This window comes from Lepisma saccharinum, chromosome 13, assembly GCF_977018435.1.
Source record: "Lepisma saccharinum chromosome 13, izLepSacc3.1, whole genome shotgun sequence".
Taxonomy (NCBI): domain Eukaryota; kingdom Metazoa; phylum Arthropoda; class Insecta; order Zygentoma; family Lepismatidae; genus Lepisma; species Lepisma saccharinum.
Window position 1 is genome coordinate 49,829,804 of NC_139241.1, and position 27,938 is coordinate 49,857,741.

The 27,938-nt window shown below is 38.6% G+C and overlaps 1 protein-coding gene across 2 annotated transcripts; it reads right to left on the minus strand.

The window, feature by feature from the left end:
* Position 1: 1 nt before the first annotated feature.
* LOC145997275 (FAST kinase domain-containing protein 5, mitochondrial) lies at positions 2–27,717 on the minus strand. Of its 2 annotated transcripts, XM_083134152.1 has the most exons (6): positions 25,920–27,717; positions 21,783–21,898; positions 16,953–17,100; positions 15,168–15,391; positions 14,381–14,481; positions 2–884 (listed from the first exon to the last, which is right to left on the minus strand). In XM_083134152.1, the coding sequence occupies exons 1-5, from the start codon at positions 27,376–27,378 to the stop codon at positions 14,386–14,388; spliced, it is 2,043 nt and encodes a 680-aa protein (XP_082990278.1). In that variant the 5' UTR covers positions 27,379–27,717; the 3' UTR covers positions 2–884; positions 14,381–14,385. The 2 variants fall into 2 exon arrangements, with proteins under 2 accessions (XP_082990278.1, XP_082990277.1); XM_083134151.1 differs by lacking the exon at positions 14,381–14,481.
* Between the last annotated feature and the right edge of the window lie 221 nt (positions 27,718–27,938).

Genomic DNA, 27,938 nt, shown 5'->3' on the forward strand with positions numbered 1-27,938 from the left:
TTCACACAAAAATATTGTAAATTTTTATATATAATTTATTTGTAAATAAACTATGTTGTACAATAAATTAATGTTTTCTTTTACTGTATTTTCTTATTTATCCTCGGGCCTATTTTCTTGACCGTCTGCATGTCTCACAAGAGTACAGTGGAACCCAAATTTTACATTTTTTCCACATTGTATGAGGGTTGTGGCATAAGTCATGGCAACTATTTTTTTTGTGAGAATGTGGGATGTATGAACAATGCAGATTATGTGTATCAGATGTAGGATAGAGAAGTGATCAAAACATTCTTAAAGATAGCATACAAGTTTTACAGTAACAAAAGAGATGAATACTACAGGACTCTCTTCTCCACAAGCTCCCTGACATTTTCCCCCTGAAGAACAGCTATCCTGATACAAAAATGCTGTTGATGCCGTGCGACAGTGATTGATTCAACAATGAATTATCACTGCCTTCTGTACAATAACCGTTCATTACACCATCATATGGTGACGTGTTCACACACTACAGGTACCATGTTCTCCGGGACATACGATCATATTGTGGTACTACTGTTTAACTTTGAGAAAAAAATATAGTTGCTGCGACTTATGCCTCAGCCATCATACATTCATTCTTTGTGTCCCAAATGGAGCTAAATGTTACAAAATTTTCCCTCATCTTTACATTTTTCTGCATTTTAATTGTTTTTCACTTTGATCCACTGAAAAACATAAATTCGAGGTTCTACTGTACTTATTTTATTTGTGCTATGTTTCATATAACTCATCTTTCAGGCTCCAATCTTCTTGGCAAGACAGCTTTTGCCAAATAATTTCTCCTGAAGATAATCCTGTCTGGTGTTCAGAGGAATTCTGGTCCACTCAAACCAGGGAATCTGAAACGGAGAAAATAATATTTAGCTTTGTAAAACTAAGTCATGAGCCAGCAACATAGAATTCCAAAACCTGCAAAATGTTAATATTAAAATGAAATATACAGGTATCTCAGTATTTAATAATCTGTGATATGTTAATAATACAGTGTGTTTCATGTTTCCACGTTGCAGAATTGGATTTTTTTTTCCTCGATTAATTTCGAAGGCTCACTGCCTTCATTCTCTAAGGGTACAGCATCTCCACTCCAGACACCCTACCCTTAGTAAATGAAGGCAGTGAGCCTACGAAATTAATCGGGGAAAATACTATCCACTTCGGAAACATGAACCTTCACGTATGTAATGCTTAAACCATGTTTACCACATCCAATATGAACAGAGAGAGGTCTTTCGTAATTATGTATTTGATACGTTCTTTTAATTTTTTCTTTGTGAAGCATCCTGAACTAAGTTAGCACTGCAGGTATATTTTTCTTTTATTTATTTATTTTATTATCAAGAATCTTGTTAAGCTTGAGCATTGTTTTTGTTGGTAAGGAACCAGCAATCACAGCAGTCTTGAATGTATATCAGTAAACAACTGTAGGATGTTAACAATGAGAACACTGTTCATAGAAGTAGCAAGTATTGGTGCTGAAATCTGAATGCAAACCTCTATTGTTGTGATGTTCTGTGTTACAGTGTGGCTTTTCTCTTTCTTTTTCTGTGATAAAAAAAGGAAAAGAAGTTAGTTCGCTACGAGAAGTGCAGTTTGCACGATGCAAAAGTTTTCCGCAGAGTACGCATACAAGAATATTATTTTTCTAAGTAATTTGCGTGGGAATGGCACTTTGCAAAGAGAGAGTGTGCGACATGAAGTTAAATGCAACATGGAGGAAGATTATTTTCCTGCGATTCCCGTGTGTTCAGTGTGCAAAAGGTTACAAGTTTCAAGTCATATTGCACTATGGCAGTCAAAGAATGTGGCTGTGTCGTCTGTGTCTGAATCGCATTCGCATTGCCGTTCTTTTGTCCTGACAAATGGAAGTTTCAATCGAACTTCAAGTGGTGAATGCTATTGTGATGGAACATTCTCCAATTCATTCTAGTGTTTTGGACTTTTAACCACTGTTAATTTTTTTAAAAAATTACCTACGTTTCGGAGGCTGAATCTGCCTCCGTCTTCAGGGTAGCGTGTAGTCTGTTATGTCACATAAATGGTTGCCTAGGAGGATTATTCTTGGTGGCCTAGGCTTCGCCACGTCTGTAGTCACAAGGACCTCTATATACAAAAAATTGCCAGGTAAGATTATGAGTGGCCCAGGCTCCACTTTGTCAAATGACCACGTCAAGGTCATGACCCTGAAGACAGAGGCAGATTCAGCCTCCGAAACGTAGGTAAATTTTTAAAAAATTAACAGTGGTTAAAAGTCCAAAACACTAGAATGAATAAATCACCACTGATTAGATACAAAGAAGAACATTCTCCAAGTAACAGGTTTTTCTCTGCAATGTGTGGGGGAGACTTCCTGGCCCGTTCAGGAAAGTGGCTACGATCGTAAGTATTGGACATCATTGAGCCCCTCTGGGAAGGTGGATTGATTTGAATCACTTTAAATAAATAATTTGTAGAATAATGTAGTGGGATCCATAAGTATTACCAAGCAAATTGTCCATCACCACGTTTTCTCCCTTTGTTCTATGCAATGAGAGCTTCAAGGACTGACACAAAACACCAAACAATCTGTATACGTAAAAATACAGTCCATAGAAATACGTAGGCTGAAGATTAAAACCAACGAAAATAGTCATGGACAATTTGCTGAGCAATACTTATGGATCCCACTGTACATAAGGATTTTTTAGATCTCAGAATCACTTTTGGTGAAAGTACATTAATCTTGTAATCATTTAATGGTGTTTATTAGGCTCTAAGAAAGGAAAATAAACAAAATATATTTACTGAAGGTGTGAAGCTCATGTGAAAGAAAATGTAATATGTAAACTTGCTTACATTTTGCTTGATTTAAAATGCAATAGCAGCAAACATTTTGTGTAGACTGATATACAAATCACTAACCACGTTAAACCGTAACCAAAAACAATTCAAGCAATTTTAAGCTTGTTTTTTAAAAAAATATATAAAAAATGTATTTAAATAAAAAATCTCATTAAAATAAAAAAAATCATCAACATTATTTTTTAAAATAAAAATGTGATATTATCCACCCTGCTCATTGGGTACTTCCATGGTAAAAATCTTGACCTTGCCTAGTTCCTTCGAGCTGTTTAATGTAAAATAAGCTGAATCTTAATTTCTGCCACATTAGAAGTTTTACAATAACAGGATTATGCTGTGCTCAGGAAAATATCCTAACTATATAGCTTATGATGAGTTCTAAGAAGTTACAATCGCTGAATTACAAATATATATGTAAGTTTATAAAAATGAGCTATTGTTAACTCGTGTAACTCACATAATTCATCATGGTGATTATTCAAATTTGTTACATTTCCTGTAAGGAAGAAAGGGTAAAGTCGAGGCCAATACTTATTTCTTTTGCATGGATCCTTGAGTATTTTATATCAGAGTGCAGAATAGATTGTTGATGTTAGCAGACAAAGAAGAATCTTGTTCAATTTTGATTTCAGTCAATATCAATGTTATAAAACTTTATCTTTGTAGTACATTTTACTTAATGATGGTTTGTGTTTAAATCTTTAACTAGAGTTTATGTTTTCTGCGCTCGACTACTAGCTACTACTTTAGGTGAGAAAAATCATCCCTATAGTGGTACATGCCAAATACTTCAATCCGGGACAGTAGAGCGTGGACTTTTCATTCTTGGCTAAGGAGGCGTCATCATACAGTATATGTTTTAAAAATCTTTTCCAGGGTGTTCAACAAAACAGTGTCCTGAATTTTTAAAATAAATATCCAAATCTTCCTATTGACCTCCCTGGTAGAATGGTAGTCAATGCTGTGGCCTTTTAGTCAAATGGTCACAGGCAAGGGTCCATCCAGGATTTCCCATGTGGGTGGGTGATCAAGGTGAATTCAGGGGGCACAATGCCAAGTGGTTCAGATCTCACTTTAAACTGTGTATTCAGTATAAATTGGCCTATCTGAGTATATTGTGTGCTTCCTATAGTGTTTCAACCAGGAGTGTATATTCTAGGTTAGCTACACTGAATGCTACAGACTAAATTACAGAAGAAAAATTCATTTCAATAAGATGGCACTAAATGCATTGGCAACCTTTTCCAAATTTATCATAATAACACACTAAGTCATTTCTGCTACAAGCAGAAATGAAATTCCCTGACTTTTCCAGGTTTTCCAGGACAAAAATTAAATTTTTCCCTGACAATTATAAACTACATTCATGTTCTTGAAAATGGAAATAGGAATGTCATACAGATCCAGGTATATTAAGTACCTATATTAGTTTCCACGAAATTGAATTCATTTTTTTAGGATTTGTATTCAACTGCAAAATAGTGAATTTGGAAAATTATTACTTTTCACAAGCAGCCAGTTTATCAATACAATATTTAAATATTTTTAAAGTTACAACTAAATGAGATTAGAGTGAAGTGATTGATGCAAAAAGGAATTTTGTAATTTTTCAATCTCTTTAGCCTTTCTCGTTATTATATGTTGATATTTTCACTGAGGTTTGGAACCCTCTGATTGCAAGAACCATGAGTGCAGACTCATTTTTCAATGTACAAACCTACTTCTGTTTTCTATGTAAAGCAAACAACTTAACCCTTGCACACAAGTGAAACAATTGAATCATAAAAAACAAAGTGTCATATTTCCTTACATTAGCAATGGAATTTCTACTTCAGTACAAACATTCACAGTATATCCAAGTGAAGTACTGTAAAACTGCCAACATGCAGTTATACCATTATTACTGGCGAAAAGGGTATATATGCATCAAAATTAAACGCAAGCAATTTATGGAAGGGCAATCTACTGCATTGTAAAGGTGCCTGATTTAGCTAATCAAATATTAAAAGAGGATACCCTCTTGGTAACAGCTTCTGAAAGTTTATGTACGAGGGGAATCCAGAAAAAAAATTCCAATGGCATCTGAATGCAGTGCTAATGGTCGGAGGGCAACATGCATACGCAGGCAGGAAGAAGTGTCATGTGGCTGTAATCTGGTGCAGTAAAATGCAGCCGTTTTAAGACAGTTCTAGGTTAAAGATGGCAGTTCTCATACAGTCTCCCACCGACTGCAAGGTACGTGTGGTAATCAAATTTTTGCATGCTCAGAATCCAGCAGAGCAACCAGCAATCGTGTGAGGTGTACAGACCAGACATCATGAACGATAGTATGATCACACGATGAAGGTTAAGCCAATGTGCACGACCCCATACAGCTGAGTACATGCAGGCTCTTTTACATCATTTCAATGATTGACTGATTGATTTGCCATATTTTACTTCATTTTTTGTGCCACTTTTGGCTAATTTGTGAAGATGGGGATGAGTGATGGATGACATGATGAAATTGATGAATGGACACTTACAAACATCTATGCCCAGGCCAGGATTCGAACCTGGGACCCCTGGCATCGTAGTGTGATGTGCTAACCACTCCGCCACAGGGGCTGGCTTACATCATTTCAAGTGAGGGATCTTGGACCACTCCCTGTACAGTCCTGGCCTTACATGCACCCACTTTCATCTCTTTGTTCAGCTGAAGAGATTTCTGGCAGGATAAGGTTTTGACAGCTACACTGCAGTACAGATAGTTCGTGCCACGGACACACAAAATTTAGTGTTGTGCTACGACCAATGCCAGAACAACAGTGGTGATTATGCCGAAAATTAGATCAGGAGTCACTGTAGCTAATGCTATTTATTACTACTGACATTCTTGTTTTATGTATGCCTAATTGGTAGAAACCTTGATCCTTTGTTATTTTTCTTCCAAATTGTTGTTATTCTTTTTTTTATTCATTTATTTATTTTTAGTATTCAGTGTTATTTTTCCTACAATTCAAAGATTCACATTTTCATTTTAGCGCATTTTGTGGCAAAATTACCTAAAATTATACCATCATAGTGTTTTTAAACTACTGTTTTCAATTATAGGTCAGGTGGTGTACGTATTTTCGTGACAGTTTGATATGTTCGATCAGATTTTTGAGAAAGTTATTTTCCATTATTTCTCACTCGACAAATGCCAATGTTACGATTCTCCTTGGCGGTAGGCAAGCACTCGATCTCCACAAAACATCACACCACTTAGATCAGTGATTCAAAACCCTTCTCGCGTGACAAATACTGGAGATGCAGCTTCTGTGTGAACCCTGCTACATTGCTCTGTGATGCAAATTGTTCTGATAGAAATTGAGGAAATCCTGGGAAATATTTGATTGAATGTGGCTATCGGAATTATTCCACGCACAACATGCATTATATTTTTCTAGGGGTGTGCAGGACAGAATCTTTGGGTGGGGACGGGAAATTTTTTAAATCCCTGCATTCAGGATGGGAAAAATTTGCAATTTCCTGACTTTAGGTTGGGAGTATCATGCACTTGTCAAATTTATATGACGTTTAACAATGCAGATTTCTGTTTTACTTTTTCGTGACATTATTCAACATATATATATATATACGGATTTCTTGGATTCTTCTTGACATGGAATTACAGTTCCATGTCATTGTAAACTAATGTTCACCTGTACAAAACCAGTATTACGCCTGAATGATGAAAGAAAACCTTCGTATGCTTTTCTACATTAAATAAGATTAAGTGAGCCAGAAGAGCAATAAAATTCCAGCAGCATATTTGCAGTGGCGCAGCAGACTAACACTTCATTTTTGTTGGGTGTTGCATCCAACAAATGTCGTAAACGACAAAAAAATGTCATACTGTCACACAATGCATGTGATTTTGTCGGATGTCGCAGAATGACAAGTATTGAACTGCTATGTTCGACAAAAATCGCATGCATATAAGAAGCCAAAAATTTGTTCAATGAAATGTTGCACCACACAGACAAAGTCGGATGTACAAGGCTCTGTTTATGCACGGAATTTTTGTCAGATGTTGCAGTCCGAGGACATCCAACAAAAATCAATTCTATAAGAATGCCATGCATGCATCTTTTGTCCCACGTTGTAGTCAACATTTTGTCGAATTTCAACATTAGTCGGACGGCGATATCCAACAAAAATCGTATGCATCAATGGAGCCTAAATGTTCATGTTACAAATGCTGTACTACAACATTAAAAAAAAAAAAAAATACAGGGTTGCATAGCACCCTTTTTGTTTCCATGTTCCTTCAGAATGTCTGACAAAATGCCATGCTACGACGTCCAACAACTATTAAACAGTGCCACTGTGGTAATGCCCCATCGCCCCCTACCCTCCATCTGTTGAATGTTCTGTCCCCTTACTACTTCCATACAGACAAGAAAATGATAATTCAATGCATTATCCACATGATATTTACAGGCTTATCAAATTTTTCTGCTCCTTTGGAAATTTCTCCCTCTCCCTCCCCTCATCACTGGTGTCTGTTCTGATGCTCTGGTTGTGTTGTGCATAATAGGGGCCCGAGATTGGGGCCCCTGATCCCATGCAGCGCTACATAACATCATCATTCACAGCAAACAACTAGCACATTCATTCCATGAAAAAAAAGTCAAGAAAGACAAAATTCCCTGACATTTCCCTGACTTTTTTTGACCTCTCAAATTCCCTGACTTTTTCAGGTTTTCCAGGTCTGTCGCCACCCTGTAAGTTAAAACATTATCTTGAATACAATCCCCCTGGTGGCAATTTTACATACCAATAATCCTACTTTCCATCCTTATTTGCAGATTCCATTAAGCAATACATATTTTATTCCTTCATTTTATTGATGTTTTCATCTTTATGAGCAAGGGTCAATGAAATAATATTTCTTTATTATTTTGTTTATGATGCCAGGGGTCCCAGGTTCAAATCTGTCTGGGCAAGGTTGTTCTTGCACCGCCCCCTCCTCTTTAAGCATATTATTGTTCTCAATTCAAACACTACAATATGGTGAGATAGCTAACATCTTGAACCCACCATATGCGACTGGTTTCAACTTACTTTAAGCTCAGTATGCTGAGTGAAATGGAATTTGAATTTAAATTTGTGAGTGCATCAGCACTTCAAGGCTATTTTGCACCCATCACGTTATACACGGTCTAGCCGTTTACCATAACTAAAATAGCTGTAATGTTAACTAAAATATTAACACATTCTGACTAAAGGGACACTCAGCACACACAAGGACAAAACACAGGACAACAGTCCTACAAAGATTATACTGGCTGTAGGTCCAGACGTCAGAGCCTCGTTAGTCTGCAAAATACAGTCCAGGATGCACTAGATGGAAGTGAGGTTGACAATAGGGTGCGCAACTTGGAAGTGAGGTTGACCATTGGGTGCACAACGTGGAAGTGAGGTTGACAATTGGGTGCACTATGTGGAAGTGAGGTTGACACTTGGGTGCACTATATGAAAGTGAGTTTGACAATTGGGTGCACAGCATGAAAGTGAGCTTGACAATTGGGTGCACAACATGGAAGTAAGGTTGACAACTGGGTGCACTATGTGGAAGTGAGATTGACAATTGAGTGCACTACACAGAAGTGAAGTTGACAATTGGGTGCATTAGATGGAAGTGAGGTTGACAATTGGGTGCACAACATGGAAGTGAGGTTACCAATTTGGTGCACTACATGCAAGTGAGGTTGACAATTGGGTGCACAACGTGGAAGTGAGTTTGACAATTGGGTGCATTAGATGGAAGTGAGGTTGACAATTGGTGCACTACATGGAAGTAAGGTTGACAATTGGGTGCACTCCATGGAAGTAAGGTTGACAATTGGGTGCACTATGTGGAAGTGAGGTTGACAATTGGGTGCACTACATGGAAGTGAGGTTGACAATTGGGTGCACAACATGGAAGTGAGGTTGACAATTGGGTGCACAACATGGAAGTGAGGTTGACAACTAGGTGCACTATGTGCAAGTGAGGTTGACAATTGGGTGCACTATGTGGAAGTGAAGTTGACAATTTGGTGCACTATGTGCAAGTCAGATTGACAACTGGATGCACTATGTGCAAGTGAGGTTGACAATTGGGTGCACAACATGGAAGTGAGGTTGACAATTGATGCACTACATGGAAGTGAAGTTGACAATTGGTGCAATAAATGGAAGTGAGGTTGACAATTGGGTACACTATGTGGAAGTGGGGTTGACAATTGCCTGCACAACATTGAAGTGAGGTTGACAATTGGGTGCACTATGTGGAAGTGAGGGTGACAATTGGGTTCACTATGTAGAAGTGAGTTTGACAAATTGGGTGCACAGCATGAAAGTGAGGTTGACAATTGGGTGCACAACATGGAAGTAAGGTTGACAATTCGGTGCACTATGTGGAAGTCAGATTGACATTTGAGTGCACTACATGGAAGTGAAGTTGACAATTGGGTGCATTAGATGGAAGTGAGGTTGACAATTGGGTGCACTATGTGGAACTCAGGTTGGCTATTGGGTGCAATACATGGAGGTGAGGTTGACAATAGAGTGCACAACTTGGAAGTGAGGTTGACAATTGGGTGCACGTGGAAGTGAGGTTGACAATTGATGCACTACATGGAAGTGAAGTTGACAATTGGTGCAATAAATGGAAGTGAGGTTGACAATTGGGTGCACTATGTGCAAGTGAGGTTGATAATTGGGTGCATAACATGGAAGTGAGGTTGACAATTGGGTGTACTATGTGGAAATCAGGTTGACAACTGGGTGCACTACATGGAAGTGAGGTTGACAACTGGGTGCACATGGAAGTGAGATTGACAACTAGGTGCACTATGTGCAAGTGAGGTTCACAATTGGGTGCACTACATGGAAGTGAGGTTGACAATTGGGTGCACTATGTGGAAGTCAGATTGACAACTGGGAGCACTATGTGCAAGTGAGGTTGACAATTGGGTGCACAACATGGAAGTAAGGTTGACAATTGGATGCACTATGTGGAAGTGAGGTTGACAATTGAGTGCACTGCATTCAAGTGAGGTTAACAATTGGATGCACTATGTGGAAGTGAGGTTGACACTTGGGTGCACTATATGAAAGTGAGTTTGACAATTGGGTGCACAGCATGAAAGTGAGGTTGACAATTGGGTGCACAACATGGAAGTAAGGTTGACAATTGAGTGCACTATGTGGAAGTGAGGTTGACACTTGGGTGCACTATATGAAAGTGAGTTTGACAATTAGGTGCACAGCATGAAAGTGAGGTTGACAATTGGGTGCACAACATGGAAGTAAGGTTGACAATTGGATGCACTATGTGGAAGTGAGTTTGACACTTGGGTGCACTATATGAAAGTGAGGTTGACAATTGGGTGCACAGCATGAAAGTGAGGTTGACAATTGGGTGCACAACATGGAAGTAAGGTTGACAATTGGGTGCACTATGTGGAAGTGAGGTTCACAATTGAGTGCACTACATGGAAGTGAAGTTGACAATTGGGTGCATTAGATGGAAGTGAGGTTGACAATTGGGTGCACTACATACAAGTGAGGTTGACAATAGAGTGGACAACTTGGAAGTGAGGTTGACAATTGGGTGCACAACATGGAAGTAAGGTTGACAAAATGGGTGCACTATATGGAAGAGAGGTTGACAATTTGTTGCACTATGTGGAAGTGAGATTGACAACTCGGTGCACTATGTGCAAGTGAGGTTGATAATTGGGTACATTAGATGGAAGTGAGGTTGACAATTTGGTGCACTATGTGGAAGTGAGATTGACAACTCGGTGCACTATGTGCAAGTGAGGTTGATAATTGGGTGCATAACATGGAAATGAGGTTGACAATTGGGTGTACTATGTGGAAATCAGGTTGACAACTGGGTGCACTACATGGAAGTGAGGTTGACATCTGGGTGCACATGGAAGTGAGGTTGACAACTAGGTGCACTATGTGCAAGTGAGGTTCACAATTGGGTGCACTACATGGAAGTGAGGTTGACAATTGGGTGCACTATGTGGAAGTCAGATTGACAACTGGGAGCACTATGTGCAAGTGAGGTTGACAATTGGGTGCACAACATGGAAGTAAGGTTGACAATTGGATGCACTATGTGGAAGTGAGGTTGACAATTGAGTGCACTACATGGGAGTGAAGTTGACAATTGGGTGCATTAGATGGAAGTGAGGTTGACAATTGGGTGCACAACATGGAAGTGAGGTTGACAATTTGGTGCACTACATACACGTGAAGTTGACAATAGAGTGCACAACTTGGAAGTGAGGTTCACAATTGGGTGCACAACGTGGAAGTGAGGTTGACAATTGGTGCACTACATGTAAGTAAGGTTGACAATTGGGTGCACTACATGGAAGTAAGGTTGACAATAGGGTGTACTATGTGGAAATCAGGTTGACAACTGGGTGCACTACATGGAAGTGAAGTTGACAATTGGGTGCACATGGAAGTGAGGTTGACAACTAGGTGCACTATGTGCAAGTGAGGTTGACAATTGGGTGCACTACATGGAGGTGAGGTTGACAATTGGGTGCACTATGTGGAAGTCAGATTGATAACTGGGAGCACTATGTGGAAGTGGGGTTGACAATTGGCTTCACAACATGGAAGTGAGGTTCACAAATTGGGTGCACTAAGTGGAAGTGAGGGTGACAATTGGGTGCACTACATGGAATTGAGGTTGACAATTTGGTGTACTAAGTGGAAGTGAAGATGACAATTGGGTGCACTATGAGGAAGTGAGGTTGTCCATTGGGTGCACAATTTGTAAATGAGGATGACAATTGGATGCACTATATGAAAGTGAGGTTGACAATTGGGTGCACTATGTGGAAGTGAGGGTGACAATTGAGTCCTCTATGTGGAAGTGAGTTTGACAATTGGGTGCACAACAACAAAGTGAGGTTGACAATTGGAGCACTAGATGGAAGTGAGGTTGACAACTGGGTGCACTATGTGCAAGGGAGGTTGACAACTGGGTGCACTATGGGTAAGTGAGGTTGACAATTGGTGAATTACATGGAAGTGAGGTTGACAATTGGGTGCACAACATGGAAGTGAGGTTGACAATTGATGCACTAAATGGAAGTGAGGTTGACAATTGGGTGCACAACAAGGAAGTGAGGTTGACAATTGAATGTACTATGTGGAAGTGAGGTTGACTATTGGGGGCACTACATGGAAGTGAGGTTGACAATTGGGTGCATTATGTGGAAGTGAGGTTGACAATTGGGTGCACTACGTGGAAGTGAGGTTGACAATTGGGTGCATTAGATGGAAGTGAGGTTGACAATTGGTGCACTACATGGAAGTAAGGTTGACAATTGGGTGCACTACATGGCATTGAGTTTGACAATTGGGTGCACTGCATTCAAGTGAGGTTGACAATTGGATGCACTATGTGGAAGTGAGGTTGACACTTGGGTGCAGTATATGAAAGTGAGTTGACAATTGGGTGCACAGGATGAAAGTGAGGTTGACAATTGGTTGCACAACATGGAAGTAAGGTTGACAATTGGGTGCACTATGTGGAAGTGAGGTTCACAATTGAGTGCACTACATGGAGTGAAGTTGACAATTGGGTGCATACGATGGAAGTGAGGTTGACAATAGGTGCACCACATGGAAGTAAGGTTGACAATTGGGTGCACTACATGGAAGTAAGGTTGACAATTTGGTGCACTATGTGGAAGTGAGGTTGACAATTGGGTGCACTATGTTCAAGCGAGGTTGACAATTGGGTACACTGCATGGAAGTGAGGTTGACAATTGGGTGCACTATGTGGAAGTGAGATTGACAACTGGGTGCACTATGTGCAAGTGAGGTTGACAATTGGGTGCACAAGATGGAAGTGAGGTTGACAATTGGTGCACTATACGGAAGTGAGGTTGACAATTGGGTGCACATCATGGAAGTGAGGTTGACAATTGGTGCACTAAATGGAAGTGAGTTTGACAACTGGGTGCACAACATGGAAGTGAGGTTGACAATTGGTGCACTACATGGAAGTGAGGTTTACAAATGGGTGCACATCATGGAAGTGAGGTTGACAATTGGTGCACTACATGGAAGTGAGTTTGACAACTGGGTGCACAACATGGAAGTGAGGTTGACAATTGGTGCACTACATGGAAGTGAGGTTTACAATTGGGTGCACTATGTGGAAGTGGGGTTGACAATTGGCTGCACAACATGGAAGTGAGGTTGACAAATTGGGTACACTAAGTGGAAGTGAGGGTGACAATTGGGTGCACTACATGGAATTGAGGTTGACAATTGGTTGTACTATGTGGAAGTGAGGATGACAATTGGGTGCACTATGTGGAAGTGAGGTTGTCCATTGGGTGCACAATTTGTAAATGACGATGACAATTGGATGCACTATGTGGAAGTGAGGTTGACACTTGGTTGCACTATATGAAAGTGAGGTTGACAACTGGGTGCACTATGTGCAAGGGAGGTTGACAACTGGGTGCACTATGGGCAAGTGAGGTTGACAATTGGTGAATTACATGGAAGTGAGGTTGACAATTGGGTGCACAACATGGAAGTGAGGTTGACAATTGGGTGCACTACCTGGAAGTGAGTTTGACAATTGGGTGCACTACAAGGAAGTGAGGTTGACAATTGGATGTACTATGTGGAAGTGAGGTTGACAATTGGGTGCACTATGTGGTACTGAAAGTTGACAATTGGGTGCACAAATGGAAGTGAGTTTGACAATTGGGTGCACTATGTGGAAGTGAGGTTGACAATTGGGTGCACTAAGTGGAAGGATCACCTCTTACACCCCAGTATGCTGCTGAGTAAAACTATCAAAGCATTGACTCCTGTTAAAAGAGAGAGAGAAGGGAATATTTTGTACATATGAACATCTGTTTTATGAGCGGGGCAAATTAATTGGTACTTTAATTCGTATCAGCCAATATTGACACAGAGATTGTTTAAATTGCCAATGATTTTACATATTTCAATGAATTACATATTTCTATAAATTGCCTGTAACTTAGTGCAACATTCTCAGATTATGCTATTACTGCATTTGGGGGGGAGAGGGAAAGCCTTGAGTTGTATGCTGTGCTCTCTATTGCGGGTGTTCTGTGTTTCTGTCACCTGGCAGCACTGGAGCACAGCAGACAACTTAAGTCAAGTAACCCTCACCAGTGCTGTCAAATGGGAGAAATTGGAACTACCGCCACTTGGGAACAAAGTAGTGATGATGCACTAACTACTATCTCTGCCCCACATGCTGTAACCTCTCTTAACGAAGCCAGTTGTTCAGTGAGTTATACAATTGGAGCCAAGATGGCCACCACAAGACTTGCAGGACTCTAGCACCTCATATAAAGTGAGTTAGTAGTCTGTGATAGAATGAAGAAGCAATGCTGTATTATGTACACAAAAAACACTCTAATATGTATATTTGAATATTTCCATTAAGTGTACCTTGTCTACAGCATCACAACCATTCCTGAGACACCTACAGATTGCATCCCGAAACTAGAAGAGGTGCTTCTGTTGGCAAGCGGGAGCGAACACCAGTGGTCCTTTGAAATTAATCGGAAAAAAAAAAAAAATTTCAACATGGAAATACGAAACATCACATACGCAATATTAAAACTGCGTTTACTGCATCCACCATGATTTATGTTAAAAAAAATGTAAAGTGCTCCCCTGTGCTTAGCACCATGCCATGAAGGCGTATAGGGGGTGTGGGGGTAATGCCCCACACTTTCTTGATCCATGATTTATATTATTTTTATGAATATAAACATGTAAATCATGTACACCCTGGTTGTGCACAATAAATATCTAAGTGTACAGAGTGCAGATTCCTTGAATACTCATTTTCAACAGTAATAAGGGCCTCCCCGATGGTGCAATGATTGCGTCGTTGCTTTGTAACCAAGGGGTCCTGGGTTCGATACTGGTGAAGGCACAAAGTGGTTCGGATCCCACTTTAAAATGTAGGTCCAGTCCTGATTAACCTTACTGTGCATAAAGTGGACTTAAAACAACAAAGCAATCAATCAACAGTGATAAGTCAACTTCCGAGTCAATGTTACGTTCAGGTGGGCTCATTTGGACTGGACCTACAGTTTAAAGTTTGATCCGAATCACTGTGCAACGTGCTGCCACCAGGGATCGAAACTGGGACCCCTTAGTTACAATGCGACAGAACTTACAGCAATGTCATGAAAGAGGCCAGACTATTTTTCAAAGTGACACTTACCACTATAGGCTTAAATCCTATCGTCTCCAACTGACGAAGCTTTCTGGCCAAGTTACCAACAGGGTCTGTTGTATCTCTTATAAATGCATTGTACGCCCCAATGACTAAGCAGTACCAGTCTCCATAATTGATAATGGGATACTTTATGCTAGGATTTGATTGCATCAAGAATTCATCTGGTAACTTCAGAGGTTTCTGATCCTGTCCGAGACAAAACACAATGTCTGAAAGAAAAAAAGAAAATGAAATTAATAGATGTATTAATTGTAATGTTCGTTAGTAGGAAATGATTGACTGATTTGCTTTATTTTACTTCGCTTTTTGTGCCACTTTTAGCTAATTTCCGAAGATGGGGATGAGTGATGACATGATGAAATTGATGAATGGACACTGACAAACATCCATGCCCAGACCGGGATTTGAACCCGGGACCCCTGGTGTCATAGCGCTATGAGCTAACCACTCCACCTTGGGGGCTGGCAGCAGGAAATGACTTACACAACACACTCTCTCTCCATCCCACCTCTCCTCCCCCAACCCAAAAATTGCAACAAGAAAGTGATAAATGCCAACAGCCACTGTGTAAGATTTCTACATGAAAATACAGTAAACCCTCGTTAACACGAATCCCACGGGACCGAAAAATCAAAAGTTCGTGTTAATAAAATTCGTGCTAACTGGGGACTCAAATTTTATTGTTGCATTACAGTTCTTTCTACACATTAACCATTTACAATACGTATTATGTATGTTAACATAGAAAACAGTACTACAGTATTCACAGATCATTTACTGGTGAAAAATTCCTGTATATTGTGCTGTCATGGACGGGAACGCAAATGCCTGGTACCTTCATGGCCAACTGTACTGGTTACGTTTTAAGGAATAGAGAAACAGATCTGAACACACAAATGGAGTTGTTGGTTAAATTCATATAAGCTCACTGTTGACGCGATGGTCGCGATTGTCGAGCAATTGCACCCAAGTTTTATAATACTCATACTGGCTATGTTTTAAAGAATAGAAAACCACATTTGAACACGTTGTTGATCTGAATCTATTGGTTACAAAACTGTATAAGTTGATTGTTTGACAAGATGATAGAGATTGTTGAGAGATTTCTTACATACCTAGCAGAGGAATGACAGAGGAACAACAGAAAAAAAAAATATGAAAAACTTTTTGTGGTAACCGAAATTCGCATGAACTGATAAAACTTTCTATAAGATATAATACATCCCTGCCGGGACCAACATTTTGTTCATGTTAACCGAGTGTTCGTCTTAAGCGAGTTTGTGTTAACAAGGGTTTACTGTAGTACAAAATATGACCTCTCTTGCTCGAGTATTTAATATACAATTTCTATTGGAACTACTGGTAACACTAGGTATATCAAACTGAAGTACAGTTTGTCGACAACAAATTTAAAATTTCTTGTTTGTCCTTTTTGTTGTTGTTCAAAAACCTACTATGAGTACGCTGCTACAAAAATGTTCATTGTTCCAGAAACTCAGTAAATTTCACTTTCATCTCCATGACTTTTCCAGGATTACCAGACTGGTAGACACCTTGTAACATGTGTACAACTAGAGAGCTGTTGATCCCTAACTTCCACCCATTTCTCACTGAAATTCACAGAACCAACATGCTTTGAACAACGAATAACCTGGTTTCCTTACTTAGAATTGAACCCAATATTTGGCCACTGTGCAGATTAATCCTGAAACATCAATATAGAGAATAGCAATCAAATTGGGGAAAAAAAAAGTAAAAAGAACAACGTACCTGCCCTTTCATACTGAGGTAGTACATGTTTCATCACCACTGATCCATCTTCTCTCAGCAACTCTTTCGAAGTTTGAAAACATTCAAGAAGCATTCTGTTTGCCACTGAATGTTTCTTGCCTTCTTCAGGAATAAAACTGCAAAATTTCTGAAATGTAGACACAGTGTGTGAATCTACACCCTCAGCATTAAAAAAAAACATACAAATACAGCCCCAGTAACATAAAATGAAAATCAACATACCCCTAAACTACAGCTAAACACATTTTGCTTGCTATGCATGGAGAATATAGCTACTTTTTAATTATATTCAAATGTTTGATTCTTAGCTACTTTTCCTAAATATCACTAAATGATATCACAACTTCAATTTGCATTTTCCTGATTTCCCCCCGCACGTTTGTTGTTGACAGATGCACTAACCACAGTAATATTCACATTCATTTAGCCCAAAGTGGCAGAAATGCAAACTCAAAGTAAAATAAACCAAATCAATCAATTCAATGTTTGGAAGTGCAGTTACCTGCAACTTTTTCCCAAAATAAAATTATGTCCGGAATAAAGTCATATGCAGTGGATTCTTTTTAATTCGAACTCTAAGGGGACACAGTAAAAAATTGAACTATCCAAAATTCGAATTAATTAAACGTACGTTATTAAAATAACTTCAATAGTTTTCTGTTCAAATTATCACATAATTCGAATTAAAAAGAGACCACTGTGTATGAAATTCACAGTTAAGTTTCCAATATATTTTCCGCAATGTAGATTATTGTGTGAGTTCAGAACCATTATACTTCCTACAGCAAAATGTGGGATAACAATTATATTTATTTAATGAAAAAAAAAAGTGCACTGGAACCCTGATTTTACATTTTCCTACATTATACATTCAATCTTGATGGTCCCAACATAGATACATGTTATAAAATTTTCCTTCATGTTACATTTTCCCCCATTTTAAATTTTTTCCGGCTTGGCCCCGAAAAACGTAAAATCGAGATTCCCCTTGCAATGTCCACTATCAAAACTACACAGCAATACAGGCTGCGCTCAACACCCTAAACACTCCCATTAGGAGGGTGGCAAAGTATACCCATAAGTGCAAACTTCTTAACAGTTGTGGAACACAGACTCCAATAAATATCTTAGGGCTTAGTGGGATAAGGAAAGGTTACACCAGCTTTATATATATATATACTTATTATAAAGAACATAAGGATGTCAGTTAGCACACTTACACACGTGTCTTGTAACACTCACGGCATTTACCTGCACCACTTCTGGTCTCGAAGAGATAAGGTGGGGGGGACAACCAATTTATTCCTTGCAGTGAGGTGGCAGGGGGAGTATGGGGATCTAATTTTATTTAGGGCCTTGGTCGCTGATGACGTCACGGGCTCTCCTGTAAAAGACAGTATGAAGCATGCGGTAACCCCAACCTCAGCTGGGAACTGGCCATAGCCAATTGGCACCCCTGACAAGTGGGATGTAGGAGAAGTGGCACCCCCCGGTCACTAACCGGTTTGATGTTTCTGACAAGGGGGCGCTAGGTCAGGGAAGAAAGGATGCCGTGACACCCCCGGCGTTAGCTGGGAATTGGCAAGCCAACCAGTGTCTCCTATTCAGGGACGGCAGGTTAGGAAGGACGGTCCTGGTACTCCCAATCAAGCCGGGCAGGTAGGTTGCTGATAGGCCCTTTTCTTCTTTCTTCTCCCTCCTTCATTCTGGGATGGCTGCCAGGCTTCTGGCTGGGAGGTCGGTTCACCCTGGATGTTTGCCAGTTGACATCAGGGATCCAACTGAGCTCTCGGCCTTGCTGCGCTGGTTTTATACTTGTGGTGGTGCATGGGCGGTGAAAATTCTCTAACTAAGAGTACACGTTGCCAACTCACTTTTCATTCACATGTTGCAACCTCCACACTGAGAATTATCATGTTTTTATACCAAGAAGTCACTAGTGGAAAAATCACTAGATACATGTGTTAACGTAAACAAAAACTGTGTGCATTAAGACAATACAATTAATAACAAGTTGCGCAGGACTCTGCATTACAAAACAATGGATATAACAATGTAAGTGACAATTATTAACATTTAAAGAACAAGTCTAATTTAAAACTCAAAGTGTATGCCTTGCAGAGACATTCCGCTCAACTCTTTCAACTGAAATGTTAAATCAAAAGGAATATAGCGACCACGCAGGGTCTATTGTAAGAAAGTGGCGATAACGCAGGGTCATTACACACTGTAATAAACTTATTAAGAGTCCATATCTTTCACATAGGTAAATGGAGAGGTGATTATGATTATCAGGATAGATTTTTTTTGTAACAAGCACAAAGTTTCTACATCAAATTTCAACATCAAAATATCATTTAATATACTGAATTTGAACTGAAAATTCAGTCCATTCCTCTACCAAAATTATGATTTTCCACAAATGTGTGTGTGTGGGTCTAAGATGATCTGCCCATACATTTAATAGCACTAGTGATCTTCCCTGTTCATTGCTTCCGTTGGTGCTCATATTTTTGTTATTGTACCTTGCTTTTCTTCCTCTCTGGGATAATTACAATGATGGTGATGATGATGATTACAGATTAATTAACCACCACAATTAAATGTCCACACCTTACCCAGGATACCATCTCCTTACATTGGCACAGCATTCCTAAAAAAATGTTAAATGCAGGAAAATTTTCAAAATATATGAATCACTACTAAAAAGAAAGAAATCATACCTCCCCTACAAGTTACAAAAATCACGCCCCCCTGATGGCATGGTGGTAATGTCATCACTTTGCAATGAAGGGATTCTGAGTTCGATACCTGGTGGAAGCACATAGTGTTTCGGATCCCACTTTAAAGTGTAGGTTCAGTAAAAAATTAACCATCCGTGCATAAAAGTGGACTTAAATAAACAAGTTATAAAAATCATGGACACCCACTGATCAAGGAATTACTTTGTTGAAGAATTCATCCAAAATGTTACATATTGTAGCCAGATTTCAAATCACACAGACAAAAATGAAGATTTTCTTTTTTCAATACTATTGTAAATTTTAGTGTACAACAATACAATAGAAATGAATAGTATGGTAAAGAAAAAAAATAACAATCTGTTCTGACATTTTTTTGTGCTCTTAAATTGTTTTGTGTTCTGGTATACTAAAACATCTGGCACGCGGCATAAGGAGTTTTTGTTTTTGATTGAGTTGGTGTTTTAAGTCCACTTTGTGCACAGAAAGGCTAATTGAGACTGGACCTACAGTTTAAAGTGGGATCCGAACCACTATGTCTCTCCTAAGGGTATCGAACCTGGGACCCCTTGATTACAAAGCGACGACGAAGGAGTTTTTGTTGCCACCTTGTAATGAGGCGAATCATTACTTGATCCTCTTTTATTTTATGTGTGTAATTAATTAATTTAATTGGATCGATCGGGTTTTAGTGTCATGTATTTTGGTAATGTGGTGGATGTCTATGTATTCATGTACGTGCGTATTCTTGGCCGTTGGGTAGGTAGGTGTGTCTCTGGACAGCCGACCAGCGGAAAGTTCCCAGTAACGGTTAGGTGATTAGCGGGGCCTATAAAAGGAAGGGAAGGGAGCAGTCGGCCTCAGATGTTTTGGTCCAATACAGCTAGGTAAAGAGGTGTCTTTTCTCTATGAATGAAACGAAGAATCTTTCTTGATACTATGAATCGGCGGATACTTTAACTTTCTTTCTTGCTTATAATACACACACTTGATCTTTTTTTCACCTTTAATTCAATAGTACATCTCATGTGGGAAACCGGGTACATATGTACACATACCTTCAGCCACCTTTTGCGGTACTGAAGGTTATATATATATTTTTTTACTCGTGGAACCAGTGGCTACGCAAGTCTACACACTCTCTTCAGGAAGGGGGGACAGGGTACACCGAAATGTAGATTTTTGCTAATAACGGCCAAGAATTAACTTATGTAAATATAATATGAATAAGCCTATATATATCTAAAAGGAAATGGGCGTTAAGTTATAATTGGAAGAAGTACGTGTCTATTGCTTAAACTAGCATCCACAGAACTTCAGGTACTGCATGCCAGCGCCGCTGAACGGGAGAAATTGCAACTACTGCTGCCTGGGAACAAACAAAGCAGTGATGCGGAACTATCTCCGCTTCAAACGCTGTACCCTTTTGTGAATGAAAACAGTGGATCTTCGAAATTAATTGGATTTAACCATTAAATTGTGCAAAGCGGAAGTGCGAAATTTTCTAAATTTCACGTAAGTAATTTAAAACCGTGTTTACCGCATCCATCACGAAGAAAAATGGTGCTGTTCTGGCTGAATTCGAGCATGCACCTTCTGTCACATGGGATGGTATCAGTGGTGTTTGTCGGGCAGGAAATGATACAAAATAACTTTATGAGCGCTGCAAATCCATAACATAATTTTGATCTCACTTTCTTCTACTACAGAATAAACAAGGTGGTTACAGGAGCTTTGGGATGATAAGCACGGTAGAGGGAGACGTGGAAGGTGGTGTGGGTTGGCGACTCATTGTATACACAAGACGATATTCTCCTCTTGATCGGCATAGCAAGAACTTTACGACCTACAACTAAGAAAGCCATTTCTTGGACCTGAATTGTACTGCACATTATATACGAGATATAATTGTTTGTCACCAGGGTGCGTGCGCATTATACACTTAAATACGGCAAATCGACACTCATAAAGGAACACCCATTGACATAGCTCAAACCTAGAGCCTTTCATGGGCACCAATGTCTAATTTTCTAAAGAACCAATAAAGAAATCTTATGATTTTACATACATGTGCCAAATGTCTTCTTTTATCAGAATCAAGTCTCTTTCCATTATATTCTGGACAATCTATTTCCAAATTGCAGTCCAGGATAAGGACTTCTCTTCCAATGCCATACATTGACCCTAAAATTAACAGAAATAAGTCAAACGAAAGTCCCACATGCAGAAGTATGAACAAAGATGTTGCTCACCACTTTCTGTACATTTGAATCAAATTGCATACCTCCGGTCAGAGATACATTACCATTGTTAGAATTTATTGAAAAACATGTTGCAATTCCTACAACTTACACTCTATCCTGAAAACATGTTGCATCATGTATTGCCACTTGTCTGTCAAAACCTACAGAAATTTTAGGGTATATTTTAAGCAGCAATTTTCTTCTGACTACACAAATAATAATACTAATTACACATGCTAAAAGGAAAAAATATTACATAATAAATAATACACAACAGATACACACGAGGTACTGTTCAATAAAGCCTATGCTCTACTTCTACCTACATCCACCACAAAATGCATTCTTTTTTTGTGCCTTACCAGCTTAAAATTACTGCAACAATACACCTTCTCTACTATTACTCAGCTCCGTGTCTAAAATTGATCTCCAGGGGAAGCTCACCGGATATCAGTGGAAGGGGTGGGGGTTTTAAACCCAGTCCAATTTTCAAAAGTTTAAAATTATTAAATGAAGGTAAATTGAAAGGCTCAGGTGTAAAACATGTTAAGTGACATTTTGGTCATTTTTGAGTTATAAAGTACAACGTGCCATCCTTCAAATTTCGAGTAAAATTGCCATGTGATACAATGGAGCTGTCTCTGTGAATGGGGGACATCTGGTCACGTTATCATAAACACAGTGTAAAAAAAAAATACTTTTTTTCTAGAAGTAGTACAAAATAATTCAATGAATGGTCTTTATGTAACGTTGGTAACTGTTCGATCTCTGGGAAACGTATTTCTTAATTTTTACAGAAGAAACTACTTACGGTTTTGATTGATTTAGTTTATTTTACTTCGCGTTTTGTGCCTCTTGGCTAATTTGCGAAGATGAGGATGAGTGATGAAATGATGAAATGGATGAATGGACATTCACAAACAACCAAGCCCGACCGGGATTTGAACCCGGGACCCTTGAAACTACTTACGGAAAGGAGTTCATGTTGCCTTATGAAAGGTGGAGGTGGTGTCTTCTTCCATTTTTCCTGGGAAGTAATGTATTTTCAAAGGAAAATATCTCTCCAACGCAAAGTTGCTGCTGCTTGTAATTGCTTTCTATATGTAAACCGGATGCTGTGTAAGTGTGATGACGTAACCTCCTGTCAGTGTTTCCAACCACGCCATTGTTTTGCGAAAAGATGACGCGTACAGGATATGCATAATGTAGTTAAAGTGAAACAGCACTTGTTGTGTGAAACATTAAAAGATGTATAATGCCAAAAAAAAAGAAGCAGAATATATGTTACCCAGTCATGAATTATGTACCCTTTTTTAAACTATGTTAACCTAACCTAGTTAACGAAACGTAACTAATGTAGTAACACTAAAGTAGTTATTTTTCGGTTAGGAAGGTTGGAAACACTGCATACCCACTGATGATCGACAATGCTAGTCAAGCTGTGCCTGCCATATTGTGTGTTACGCAAGCGAAAAAAGAACGAACAAAAATTATTCAATATGTTGAAAATAGAAATTATTTTCATGAGAAAAGCAAAATCCCATCTTAAAGAATCTTTCGCAATGTCGAATAGGTAAGTACGAATGTTAAAAATGACGGAAGAAACGAGTTAGAGACATTTCCCGGAGATCGAACTGGTAATGTAATGTTTTTTTTAGTCTTCTAGCAACATTTTCTTCCTAGTTCACTAGATCTTTTCCAATCTTACAGGGAATAGCCCTATGAGGTTGTGTGTCTATTGTTTATTACACTATGTTGTACTGTACAGTAATGGTTATGTGAACTTTTAAAGTAGTACAAATAACAGTAAAAATTTACTATTCCACAAACACATGTAACTTCTTAGTTTCGTCACTTTTAACATTTGTACTTACCTATCTGCTTCGCGGAACATTCTTGAAGATGTATTCACGTTTTTTTGATGAAGGTAATGTCATTTTTTTTACATTACAAGTACTTCTTTATTTGCGTTGTTTCATTTGCGTAAGAAACGGTATGGCGTGTACACCTTCACAGATCATCGCGCGTCGTGCTTTGTCGATGCAGTGTTTCCAACCTTCGTAACCCATAAAATACTCCAGTGATTTATTTATTTTTAAGCTTCTACGCATTATTTTATGAACAAAATTTTAACTATGCTTGCATAACATAACCTAACCTTGCCGGAAATGGTTCGTGGGGCTATGCGTGAATGGTTTGTGGGGCTATCCATTTTTCAAGTACCCAATTACAAAATCCAGTGGATCTTCCACACATGGTATGAATTTCACCACGCATCCACGACACATCATCTTTTCGGAAAACAATGGAGTGGTTGGTTGGAAACCCTGCAATTGACAAAACACAAGCACGACACGCGATACTCTACGGAGCTGTACGCGCCAAAGGCTATTGTGCGTCGGAGAATTAATTTTCAACAAAAATAATGAATTTCCACTATGATATATTCCCACATGACAGAAAACACCTTCCAGATGTTAGACAATGCAACAGGAACATATTACCATAAGTAGTTTCTTGTGTAAAAATGAAGAAATCTGTTTGTGGAATAGTACATTAGTACCCACATAACTCATAAGCAGTTTTCAGGCAAGAAAACTTTGTTATTTCATGATAAAACTCTTACAAATATCTTTATATTGTTTGTATAACAAGCAATCATAATCATGTTGTTCTTGGTTTCTGTATGTTCATTTGCTGTAGTTGGTGTAATAACAGATATATGATGACCCCAGTTGTAGGGAAACATTCATTTTATTTTAAATATGCTTTACATCATTTTTAATATTTTATTAGTAAGGATGCATTTTATGGTGGATGTAGGTTTCATTGAACAGTACCTCACATGTCTTGTGTATTATTATGGAATATTTTTTCCTATTATCATTTGTAATAATTATTAGCTTCTAATAACCTTTTTTCTTAATGAACTCAGAAATGACCAAAATGTCACTTACCATGTTTTACACACGCTTCCTTCAATTATGTGTGGGGGGAGGGGGTCATTGGCTATAGAAAATTTAGAAATATCATACAAATACTAAACTTTTTGACAACAGTCAACCGTAAGTCATGTTGCTGATTGTAGGGTCGGTGGGTGACTATCGGTGGTCACATCTAATACTCAAACAGCATTTTGCCAACCACCATGGGGTTGTGGTTAGCACAGTATGCTATGACTCCAGGGTTTAAATCCCTGCCTGGCCATGGGCATTCTTTATACTTGTTCCTTCATCAATTTTATCATATAATCACTCACATGTATCGTCACAAATAGTCAAAAGTGGCAGAAAAGTGATGTAAAATAACCTAATTCAATCAATCCAATAGTATTTCGGAACTTCTCTTTGTTACACATTTTTGGATCTAGGCATTCTAATAAAGAACCATAGTCACTAATATATAGCAAACAGTATGACTTAAGATGACCGGACCCCTCTCAGATTTTCTTCATATTTGACATACTTACTAATTGAGGGCTGCTAATGACGAATCTGAAGTTAAAATTTGTCGGAAATCAAACCTAAATTATCCTTATAGCTAGATACTTTTTTTATTCCACAAATATACCCACTAAATTGAATAATCCTGTTCACAATATTTATATTAACTTATTTCCTATTCATAATTATGAAATTGCAAAATAATTGCGAACCACTGACGCTAGCCCCACGAACCATTGGCATGTGGTTAGGTTAGGTTAGGCAAACATAGTTAAAATTTGGTGTCGTGGTAGTATCAGGAATATATATATTTCCTTGTGAAACAAAAAAAATTGCGAAAATAGACTCTTCCATTCCGAAAACTAACGACTTATTTTTGCTTATTTTGCAATTTCTAGACGTTTCTGACAACTCTTAACTTCAGATCTGTGATTAGGAGGCCTCAATTAGTGAGTATGCCAAATATGAAGAAAATCGGAGAGGGGTCCGGTCATCTTAAGTCGTTCCTAGGAAACTTACCATATACAAGTTTGATGAAATCTGGATCTAACGCTCTGCTTATTTGTTCAGAAGGAAATATCCTTCTGAAACTTAGGTTCTGAATACATTCTATGAAACACTTTGGGTGTTTTGTTATTTCCACTTCTCTTTCCTGCCTGGTCATTTCTTGCAAGATAATTTCGAAGATGCATGGTTCAGTTTTTGGATCAAAGTTAAATGAATTCATTACAAACAGGATTTTCTCCAACTCTTTCAAACGTACACTGTGTATGTTTTCAATGTACTTATGGACAATGTTTCTTATTAATGCTTCATGAAAAACTTGAGAATTGACACCAGCTAATGCAGCGTGAGCAAGAGCATGACACGACAAACGCTCCACTTGTGGAACTAACTTATCTAGGAGTTCATACAGCATGGCAGTAAGATTAATTGGCATACCATATCGAAAAAGTTTTAACAAAGAACACAACGTAATTTCATGAACAATGTTAATATCGTCAATTATTTTTTCCATAATGAGAGTCAGTAGTGTATGGCTATGAATCTTTGTTTGCGATTTAAAAAATCCCATAGCTATAATTCCCATTTCATTGCTGGTCAATTCATTAATACATCTTTCAAATGAATATTCAAAATCATACATACTGATGTTTGAATCTATCCTTCTGCAGATATTCACAAAGAACATGGTTTGTACAAGTTCTGAAGGAGAAAGTTTGTCAGTTTTCCGGCTGATTTTTCTTATGCCATACCACACAAAGTCACAAACACGGCCCAACTTTAGACTATACCAATGATCTGCAAAGAGCAAAATTTTTTGTCTCTTCCACAATTTCAAACGAGCAATGCACTCTTTATCAAGAGAACTCCATGCTTCACAGAAATTATGAGAATTTATGGATTCTACTTCTACATTTTGCTTCCACATACACAAGCACTGCAGTAACATCAACAATTCATCATCACTTACAGATTTGCATGTTTCTACCAGAGATTTGAAAACAGGATCAAAAGCACAATCTGTCATACTTCGCTGTGAATTTGCACAGTAAAAAGATACTTTCTTAAAGTTTCCAACAACTTGTTGTGGTGTTAAGTCCGTCCAACTTGATGACAATAAGCTCTGAAATTCAGTTTCATTCACAGTTTCCATTTCCAAACGGGAAGCCAGTGTTTCACTATACTCGGACTTATTCTCCATAATAGAATGTGCAAGTTCATTCTCCCTTTCTGCAAACAGTTTGCCTGTTCTTCCAGGTCCTGAATGGGAATGCCTATTCAAGCACCAAAAATTGCTAGTTGACCTTAATGAAAGATGTGATACTTCACTTGTGCATTGTCTAGTGGCATCAAATGGTTTTGCGTGGAACAAATTACGGAAATTATTATTCTTCCTTACTTGCAAGCATACATGTTTTTGCAAGATGTTTAACTTGTTCAATAACCCAAATGTGCGTTTATAAATTTTCATCATTGTAATTACCTCAATTAAAATTAGTTATGGAAGAGAATTCCAATCAATTAGCACTCAATTAAAATTAGTTATGGAAGAGAATTCCAATCAATTAGCACTATCAGAAAAGCAGTTTCTGCGTGATATTATTTAGTGTTAACATTATTTATTCATGGAAACACACTTGAAAACCTTCCATTACAACTAACAAAATTCTCTCGGTGTTTGTCTAGATTGTTAAGCTGGAAATAATCTTGCGAGTTTGTCGTGTGGATACGCTTGTCATGCTATTGAACGAGACTAAAAAGAAAATAAACAGAACTGTTTGTTGTTCCAGAAGTACGCTACACCGGGGACCAATCGCGATGGATAAAGAGGGACAAGACTGATGTGTAAATAAAACTTAGTGATTACATGCGAAGATAGATTTTTATAGGGTATTTCACCAGGGGCGCGTGAAATGAGACCCACCGTGTCCGAAAGGTGCAAGAACATACTTGAAGCGAACATCCCTCGAAAATGGACTCGGAGTTCAGTCTGGTTCAGTCTTGAAGCCTTGGAGCTTAGACTGGAGTCTGGAA